This window comes from Lynx canadensis, chromosome B3 (assembly GCF_007474595.2).
Source record: "Lynx canadensis isolate LIC74 chromosome B3, mLynCan4.pri.v2, whole genome shotgun sequence".
In the NCBI taxonomy this organism is placed as follows: Eukaryota; Metazoa; Chordata; class Mammalia; order Carnivora; family Felidae; genus Lynx; species Lynx canadensis.
Window position 1 is genome coordinate 145,925,175 of NC_044308.2, and position 9,897 is coordinate 145,935,071.

The 9,897-nt window shown below is 63.5% G+C and overlaps 1 gene segment (V, D, J or C); it reads right to left on the reverse strand.

The window, feature by feature from the left end:
- Positions 1–6,003: 6,003 nt before the first annotated feature.
- On the reverse strand, positions 6,004–6,450 carry LOC115517113. The segment is given in 2 exon segments: positions 6,004–6,125; positions 6,258–6,450. Coding segments are annotated over 2 exon segments (315 nt in total).
- Between the last annotated feature and the right edge of the window lie 3,447 nt (positions 6,451–9,897).

The window sequence follows — 9,897 nt, forward strand, 5'->3', positions numbered from 1 at the left end:
TTGCCCTGCCCCTGCCCCTGCTCACCTATACCAGTTCTATGTGCTCCCAGGGAGTTCCTGGTGGCAGCCCTTCATGTGTTTCTCTCCCCCTGCCCCTCCTGCCCTCCCCCCTTGCCCCTCCTGCCCACTCCCCAGCCCCTCTTGTCCTCCCCCCTGCCCCTCCTGCCCTCCCCCTGCTCCTCCTGCCCACTCTCCAGCCCCTCCTGTCCTCCCCCTGCCCCTCCTGCCCTCCCCCCTGCCCTTCTTGCCCTGCCCCTTGCCCCTCCTCACCTGTACCAGCTCCTTGTGCTCCCAGGGAGTTCCTGGGGCAGCCCTACCCCTCTTTCTCTCCCTCTTGCCCCTCCTGCCCACTCTCCAGCCCCTCTTGTCCTCCCTCTTCCCCTTTTGCCCTCTCCATGCCTCTCTTGCTCTCTCCCTGCTCCTCCTTCCCTCCCAACCCCTGCTCACCCTCACATGCTCTGCCTGCTTCCCTGAGCTCCTGGGGCAATCCTGCCCCTCCTGCCCTCCACCTGCCCCTCCTGCCCTGCCCCTGCCCCTGCTCTCCTGTACCGACTCTGTGTGCTCCCTGGGAGCTCCTGGGGCAGCCCTGCCCCTCTTGTTCTCCCTCTGCCCCTCCTGCCCTCCCAACCCCCTGCTCATCCTCACAAGCTCTGCCTGCTCCCCTGAGCTCCTGGTGCAGCCCTGCCTCTCCTGCTCTCCCCCTGCCCCTCTTGCCCTGCCCCCTGCCCCTGCTCACCTGTACCACCTCTGTGTGCTCCCTGGGAACTCCTGGGGCAACCCTGTCCCTCCTGCTCTCCCCTTGCTCCTCCTGCTGTCTCTCAACCCCTCCTGCTCTCCTCCTGCCCCTCTTGCTCCCTCCCTACCCCTTCTGCTCTCCTCCTCCCCCTCTGTTCTCCCCCCTGCCCCTCCTACCCTGCCCCCTGCCTCTGCTCCCTATGCCAGCTTTGTGTGCTGCCTGGGAGCTCCTGGGGCAGCCCCCTGTCCCTCCTATTCTTCTCCTGCCTCTTCCGTTCTCCCCCTGCCTCTCATGACGTCCCCCTGCCCCTCCTGCCCTCTCCCTGGCCCTGCTCACCCTCACAAGCTCTGCCTGCTCCCCTGAGCTCCTGGGGCAACCTTGCCTCTCCTGCCCTCCGCCCTGCCCCTCCTGCCTTGCCCCCTGCCCCTGCTCACCTGTACCAGCTCTGTGTGCTCCCTGGAGCTCCTGTGGCAGCTGCCTGTCCCTTCTGCTCTCCCCCTGCGGCTGCTGTCCTTCCCCTGCCTCTGCTCACCTGTACCAGTTCTGTGTGCTCCTGGGAGCTCCTGGGCAGAACCCTGCCCCTCCTGCCCTCCCTCCTGCCCTCCTGCCCTCCCCCTGCCCCTCTTGCCCTGCCACCTGCCCCTGCTCACCTGTACCAGTTCTGTGTGCTCCCTGGGAGCTCCGGGGACAACACTGCCCATCCTGCCCTCGCTCCTGCCCTCCCCCGCCCCTTCTGTCCTGCCCCCTGCCCCTGCTCACCTGTACAGCTCTGTGTGCTCCCTGCGAGTTTCCTGAGGCAACCCCTGCATCTCCTGCCACTCCCCTGCCCCTGCTTACCCTCACAAGCTCTGCCTACTCCCTGAGCCTCTGGGACAGTCCTGCCTCTCTTGCCCTCGACCCTGCTCCTCCTGCCCTGCCCCCTGCCCCTGCTCACCTGTACCAGCTCTGTGTCTCCCAGGGAGCTCCTGGGACAGCCCTACCCCTCTTGCTCTCCCCCCTGCCCCTGCTGCCCTCCCAGGAACCCTGCTCACCGGCAGAAGCTCTGCTGGGTCCCCTGAGCTCCTGGGGGAGCCCTGACTCTCCTGTCCTCCCCCCAGCCCCTCCTGTCCTGTCCCTACCCTCCTGCCCTCACCTGCCCCTCCTGCTCTTCCCTGCCCCTACTGTTCTCCCCCTGCTCCTCCTTCCCTCCCAAGTCCCTGCTCATCCTCACAAGCTCTGCCTGGTCCCCTGGGCTCCTGGGGGTAGCCCTGCCTCTCCTGCTCTCCCCCTGCCACTCTTGCCCTGCCCCCTGCCCCTGCTCACCTGACAAGCTCTGTGTGTTCTCTGCTCTCCCCTTGCCCCTCCTGCTCTCTCCCCACCTCTCCTGCTCTCCCCCTGCCACTCTTGCCCTGCCCCCTGCCCCTGCTCACCCTTTCAAGCTCTGTGTGTTCTCTGCTCTCCCCTTGCCCATCCTGCTCTCCCCCTACCTCTCCTGATCTCCCCCTGGCCCTCTTGCTCTCTCCCTGCCTCTCCTGCTCTCCCCCTGCCCCTCCTGCCCTGCCCCCTGCCCCTGCTCCCTGTACAAGTTTTGTGTTCTCCCTGGACCTCCTGGGGCAGCCCCCTGTCCCTCCTGTTCTCCCCCTGGCCCTTCTGCTCTCCCCCTTCCCCTGCTCACCTACACAAACTCCACCACTGGTCTTTGGAGCTAATGGACCACAGTTGCCTTCTGCCCTTGCTGCCCCATGACCTCTCCCCCACAGGCGAGCTCAGCCCGCAACTACTGTGTGTTCTTAGGGCTGCCCCGGTCTCAGCTGCCCATCCCAGACTCCTTAGCCCAGGTTTGGCTCCTGACCGTCTGCCCCTGTGCTACTGTCTGGGTTCTGAGCACACGGGAGCCCCTGCCAGCCCCTCGTGCTCTGTCCCCGCCCATGTGCTGCAGCCCAGGACCCCATGGCCAGCACCTCTGACCCTGGCCTGGGGCCAGAGCCGGCCCCAGTGTCCTGGACAGGACCCTCGGGCCATCTGGGGTCCTCTTCTTCCCCTGTGCTGGGCCGGCCTCTCCCAGTGCCCTCACCTTAGGCCTGTCTGTCCACGTCGGCCTTGGTCCTGCAGTAGCTCAGTCCAGCCCAGCCCTGGGCTCCCAGCACAGATGGCAAAGGGCAGGCCTCAGGCCCACCATGGCCATCATGTTCCTTGATGGCCAGTTGCCACGTCCGGTGCGTCCAGCAATGTTGGCGTGGGCGCTCCGGCCCATGCCTCCCTCGTCCCTGCCCTGGCCGGTGCCCTGGCCCCCAGGCAGCCTGGTCCCCCATGCTGGCTGCTCTGGCCCCGTCCGTGGGGCCCCGTCTCTCCTTGGCTCCTGGGCTGCTTCTGCTGCCCCCACGCCGCCCTCTCTCCGTGCGGAGCCTACTCACAAGGGCTGGGGCGACGGAAGGCTGGCCCCAGCACCTCGGCCCTCCTCGCTCTGGCCCCAGGCACATGTGCTCCTGTAGCTGAGCTCTGTGCCCATAGCCCCCTTCCTAGCCCCCAGGCAGCCGTGGGAAGACTAAGAACAGGATTGAAACTAGGTGGCTCGGCGACACGCTTCCTGAAGTTCCCTTTTCTTCTGGGTACTTTCTGTCTCAAGGGCCTGGGTGTGCGGGGGTGGGCTGTGGGGGGGGGCTGGGGTCCCAAAAGAGGCACAGGAACCCCGCTCTCACCTGGGCGCGTGGTGTGGGCACAGGTTGACCCACCCATAGCCTGAGGCCCCGCCCTGGGCCTTGTCCCGTCCACTCAGCAGTGTGGCCTCCCTGGTGGGACGCTGTCTTCCTCTGGCTTCAGCCACGGTCACGGTCATCTGCCCATGGTCAGAGGGAAGCTACTACCCTAGAGGACAGACAGAAGCCTGATGTGCAGGGACAGAGTTCGTGGTGGTCACCGGACCTGAAATGTCCCTGCAGCTGAGAGACCCTGTGTGGTCCCTGTGCTGCCCGTGCGAGGGGGCCGTGACCCCTCAGCCCCTGTGTTTGGACAACCACAGTGTGCACCCCAGGCTGCCACTTCCTGCGGTGTTAGGCCTCGATGGGGACGCCTCCGCACAACGTCCAAGTCCCAATCCGGGCCTGCTGGGCTGTGGGTGTGCCTGGAGCCCTCGGCCTGTGGTGCGAGGCTCTCTGCCCTGCTCACACTCATGTGAGCGAGGGCTCTGGGCTCCTCCTGGGGTCTGGGGCCTTGGCTGGGTGGGTCCGACCCGCTTGGTCCCCGGGGCTCCCCAGAATGGCACCTTGGCCGTAGCTGGACGGCTGCACTGGGCCCAGGGCCTGACTCCCACGAGAAGCCGCGTCTCCTTAGGTCCTGATCTTAGGAATCCAGCAATGGCTCTTCTGTGCCCCCATCCCCACGGAGTTCACAGAGACCCTTGGGCTTCTGGGGAGGGGAGCAGACCCCGCCCCCTGCATGGGGCAGGGCAAGGTGATGGAGGAGCCCGTGGTCCTGGAAATACTGCAGTGGCCACTTTGCAAATGCCATCGGTCACAGCCTCGGTGAAGGGAGTGTGCACCCCACACTCCGGGCTCCCGCGGCCCGGCCCCCTCTCGCGGTGCCCGGCAGTTAGGGTCCTCAGCAAACTGTGGGCCCCTGGTTGCTCAAGAAGCACATCCATCTACACAACTCTGGTCAGATCACGGGAACCGATGAGTTTGGCAAAACCCTCGAGGGTGTCCCGGCTACCGTGCGTTCGGACATGGGGCCCCAGGCACCCCTAAAGGCAGGGTTTTGGCAAGACAACGTGGCACATCGTACGTCCTTGGACAGCTAATTCCCTCCCCTGGTCCCCATGCAGTGCCCTTGGCGTGGTGCCGGGTCGCTGTCCCTCGTGGGGTCATCACGGGGCTCTGGGGCACCTGCTGTGCCGGATCAGTGTGGGGGAGGGCTGCCTTGGCTGCCGAGGGCGTGGCAGTGGGATGTGGGCCGTCAGGCACTGGGTTTTGTCGGAGACCACACACCTGTCCCAGCCTAGGTTTGCAAGGCCCGTCCTTTCCAGAATAATCCTTTCACAGAAAAGTTGGCGAGGCGATGAAATTACCTAGTGTTGACGCTTTTCAACCATCACGCTGAACTGTGGGTTTGGCTTTCAGAAACATTCACCCTGTGGTTACAAGAACAAAGAGCTGCTTTGGAGGTGTTCACGGATGTCCCTTCCAGGGGCCTCTCCCCGACCCGCGGCGTCAGAGCCTGCGGTGGTGGTCGTCCAGGGCAGCCGTGAGACACCAGCCTGGCCCGGGGCTGGCTCATTCCAGCCTGACTTGTTGCCACGGCATCTCAGCAACCCCTCCCCTCCCCTTATGGGCACCTGCTTCCGGGTACCTGCAGATGCTTACTGTGTATATGTAATATTTTGTGCAGGCATATGAGGTATTTGTGTAGTACCCTCACCTGGATGGTGCGGACCGTCTCCCCCCGCCGGGGGTGCCTCTTTCAAGCAAAGTGACCTTGGATGACATGATATTCTTTGTTACAGAAGGTGGAGGAGGGCTCGGGCTGCCAGGCCAGCACACACACCTGCCCTCCTCGTGGCAGGGCCACTGGAAGGTCTGTTCGTGCCGAGAAGCCCTATAGTCAGCACCCCGTGGGCACATGTGGGCCGCGTGCCGGCCCGTGTGCCCTGAGGGAGGGAGCCAGCTGGAGAAGGCTACCCGCTGTACATCGGCACTGGCGTGATGTGGGGACGGCACATGTAGTGTGACGGCGCGAAGGTCAGCGGTTGCCGGGGCGTTTGGGTGGAGGGAGGAAGGAATAGGTGGGGCAGAGGGGATCTTCGGGGCCGGGCGATTCTTCTGTAGGAAACTGGCAGTGGGGGAAACGCAGAGGACAGCAGCCTGAACAGCAGGCTGACCGGGGCGGCACCGGGGACAGGGTGCAGGCTCAGAGAACCTACTCGCGGTGGACCTTACTGTGAACTCCGGGACTTTACTCAGCTGTCATCAGTTCACATTGGCTCAGTGTTCGCAAACAACGTGGCACACGGGTGGAGCTGTTTATAGTGCACAGACTGTCCCAATCCCCAGTGCTCCACGCCCAAAGTCACCAGAATGTTGTGCGTGAACTGTGCTTCAATAAAATAAAAAACAATATTTATTAAAAGAATTCATTGTGCTGTACAGAAAAGCCAAAAGCACCCGATTGCCCTGCGTGATGTTGAGCCTCTCTGTGGGTGGAGGTCACCTTGCCCTCCTGCTTGCCGGGGGCAGCGTATGGGAATATGTTCGAGGCCTTCTGCCCATCCATGTCACCCTCTCATGACATGGAGGTCACCTGGGACGTAGCCGGAGATGAGGCACAGGAGGCTGGATGGTGCTACTGGTGTCACCGAGGGGGTTACACGAGGAGTGGAAGAGCTTCACGGTGGGGGGAGTGAAGTTCATGGCACACGCTAGGGGTGAGGTGGCAGCGTGGCGTCAGCCCCCTGAGCCCACGACACCCACGTGGCCGCCCAGGCGCCTTCCTCCTCTCCTAGCCGCTCCCGCCACGCCTGCCCCCCTCCTCCAGCCCGACCCTGGCTCACCACTGACGGTCTTGTTGATGGTGGGGGACTCCGCGTGAGCCACGCTGCAGGTGAACTTCTGTTTGGCCCACTCGCCCGAGACGGTCACGTGGCTGGTGGTGGTGTAGAGGCCAGAGGTCTCCTGGAGGGTGGTGGGGAGGGTCACGACGCTCTTGTCAGGGACCCCTGCATCCCAGGTCACAGTCCACGGCATCGGGAAGTAGCCCGTGACAGGCAGCCCAGTGTCACGGACGGGGGGCGGGGTGGCGATGGTGCCTTTGCAGCAGGTGGCCAAGGGAAGCGAGGGGGGCCTGGACGGAGGCTGTGGGGCAGACGGCAGTGTCAGTGTCCGACGGCGGAGTCTGAGGGGGAGAAGTGTGGGGCAGAGCGGGGTGGTCGGGTGGAGGGCGCACGGGGACCCCTTCTCCAGCCTCCGGGGCAGATGCTACATTTTGGACTCTTGTCCCGAGTCTGCTAGGAAGCCCTCCGCGAAACCCCTGTGTCCCTGCCAGACAGCCGGGGTGTTCTTACCTTGGCCAGGACACCCTGCCCGCAGCCTGAGTGGCAGGAACGGGGGGTTCTTGGGGAGCAGAGGTGTCTGACTCGTGTCTGACCTGCGGAGGCTCCAGGGAGCCCGACTCCAGGCCCCATTCATAGCAGAGCCCAGATCAGTCCTCCCCACCCCCACGTGGTGACTCCTGCCCGGAGCCCAGACCCCAGTCATCGTCCACGCTGCCCACTCAGTCCAGTGAGACCGACCAGTCCACGTGGCCTCGCGTCAGGACGGCTGAGAGCAGTGATACAAACCCGCTCCACACCCAGCCTCACTAGGTCTGCTGATTCAGACCAGCTCAGGTCACGGGAGTCCGCCTTGGTCCGGCCTGGCCCACGTCAGCCCAGCAGACCCGATTTCAAGCAGGCTAACTCATCTGAGTTCAGTCCACAAATTCCACCAGAATCCTTCAGCTCCGTTTGGCTCAGCCTGCCAGCCAGGCTTGTCGTACCTGCTCAGTCCCACTCAAGGTAGCCTCACTGACCTTGGCCACTGGACCTAGCAAACGGTACGCCCTGCTTGACTCGCTGAAGCCTGATTCAGCCAGACCAAACCAACTAGCTGAACCCACTTTAGCTCAGCCCAACCCAGTACAGGCCAACTCAGCCCAGCACAGTTCAGCTGAGGCCAGCTCAGTCCAGCTTAGCCTAGTTCAGTTCAACCTAGTTCAGCTCAGCCCAGCCCAGCCCAGTTTAGCCCAGCTTAGCCCATCCCAAATGAACTCAGTCCAGTTCAGCCCAGCCCAGTCCAGCTCAGCCCAGCCCAGTCCAGCTCAGCCCAGCCCAGTTCAGCTCAGGCCAGCTCAGTCCAGCCTAGCTTAGCACAATTCAGCCCAGCCCAGCCCAGCCCAGCTTAGCTAGTTCAGCTCAACCTAGTTCAGTCCAGCCCAGCCCAGCCCAGCCCAGCCCAATTCAGCTCCACCCAGCCCAGCCCAGCCCAGCCCAGTTTAGCCCAGCTTAGCCCATCCCAGCTGAACTCAGCCCAGTTCAGTCCAGCTCAGTCCAGCTCAGCTCAGCCCAGCTCAGCTCAGCCCAGCTCAGTGACGCTCAGCCCAGTTAGCCCAGCTCAGCACAATTCAGGCCAGCCCAGCTCAGCCTGCCGAGCTCAGCCTAGGTTAGCTCAAGCCGGCCCAGCTCAGTCCAGCTCAGCCCAGCTCAGCCCAGCTCAGCCCAGCTCAGCCCAGCTCAGCCCAGCTCAGCCCAGCTCAACCCAGTTCAGCCCAGCTCAGTGCAGCTCCGCCCAGCTCAACCCAGTTCAGCCCAGCTCAGCCCAGCTCAGCCCAGCTCAGCCCAGCTCAACCCAGTTCAGCCCAGCTCAGTGCACCTCAGCCCAGCTCAGTGAAGCTCAGCCCAGTTAGCCCAGCTCAGCACAATTCAGTCCAGCCCAGCTCAGCCTGCCCACCTCAGCCTAGGTTAGCTCAAGCTGGCCTAGCTCCGCCCAGCTCAACCCAGTTCAGTCCAGCTCAGTGCAGCTCGCCGCAGCTCAACCAGTTCAGCCCAGCTCAGCCCAGCTCAGCCCAGCTCAACCCAGTTCAGCCCAGCTCAGTGCAGCTCCGCCCAGCTCAACCAGTTCAGCCCAGCTCAGTGCAGCTCCGCCCAGCTCAACCCAGTTCAGCCCAGCTCAGCCCAGCTCAGTGAAGCTCAGCCCAGTTAGCCCAGCTCAGCACAATTCAGTCCAGCCCAGCTCAGGCCCACCTCAGCCTAGGTTAGCTCAAGCTGGCCTAGCTCCGCCCAGCTCAACCCAGTTCAGCCCAGCTCAGTGCAGCTCCGCCCAGCTCAACCCAGTTCAGCCCAGCTCAGCCCAGCTCAGCCCAGCTCAACCCAGTTCAGCCCAGCTCAGTGCAGCTCCGCCCAGCTCAACCAGTTCAGCCCAGCTCAGTGCAGCTCAGCCCAGCTCAGCCCAGCTCAACCCAGTTCAGCCCAGCTCAGTGCAGCTCAGCCCAGCTCAGTGAAGCTCAGCCCAGTTAGCCCAGCTCAGCACAATTCAGTCCAGCCCAGCTCAGCCTGCCCACCTCAGCCTAGGTTAGCTCAAGCTGGCCTAGCTCCGCCCAGCTCAACCCAGTTCAGTCCAGCTCAGTGCAGCTCCGCCCAGCTCAACCCAGTTCAGCCCAGCTCAGCCCAGCTCAGCCCAGCTCAACCCAGTTCAGCCCAGCTCAGTGCAGCTCCGCCCAGCTCAACCCAGTTCAGCCCAGCTCAGTGCAGCTCAGCCCAGCTCAGCCCAGCTCAACCCAGTTCAGCCCAGCTCAGTGCAGCTCAGCCCAGCTCAGTCAAGCTCAGCCCAGTTAGCACAGCTCAGCACAATTCATTCCAGCCCAGCTCAACCTAGTTCAGCCCAGCCAGCTCAGCTCAGCTCAGCTTAGCCCAGCTCAGCCCCACTCAGCACAATTCAGTCCAGCCCAGCTCAGCCGGCCAGCTCAGTGCAGCTCAGCCCAGCACAGCCACCTTAGCCTGGTTAACCCAGCAGCCCAGACCAGACCAGTTCAGCTCAGTCCAGCTTAGCCTACCACAGCCCAGTTCAGCCTGGTTCAACCAGTTCAGCACAGCTCAGTCCAGTTCAGTTCAGACCAGTTCAGGTCAGCTCAGCCCAGCCCAGCTCAGCCTAGCCAAGCTTAGCTTGGTTCAGCTCAGCCCATTCCAGCCCAGTTCAGCCCAGTTCAGCCTAGCTCAGCTTTGCTCAGTTTGGCTCGGTCCAGCCCAGCCTGGTTCAGCCCAATCCAGCTCAGTTCAGCCCAGTTTAGCCAAGTTCAGCCCAGCCCAGCCCAGCACAGTCCAGCTCATCCCAGCCCAGACCAGCCCAGCTCAGCCCAGCTAAACCCAGCTAAGCCCAGTTCAGCTACCTCAGTTGAGATCAGCCCAGCTCAACCCAGCTCAACCCAGCTCAGTCCATTTCAGCTCAGACCAGCTCAGCCAGTTCAGCCCAGTTCAGCTCAGCTCAGCCCAGCCCAACCCAGCACAGCCCAGCCCAACCCAGCCCAGTTAAGCCTAGTACAGTCCAGAACAGCCCAGCTCAGCCCAACCCACCCAGATATCCCAGTTCAGCCCAGCTCAGTTCAGACTTCAGCTCAACCCAAGCCCAGTTAAGTCCAGCTCAGCTCCACTCAGCCAAGCC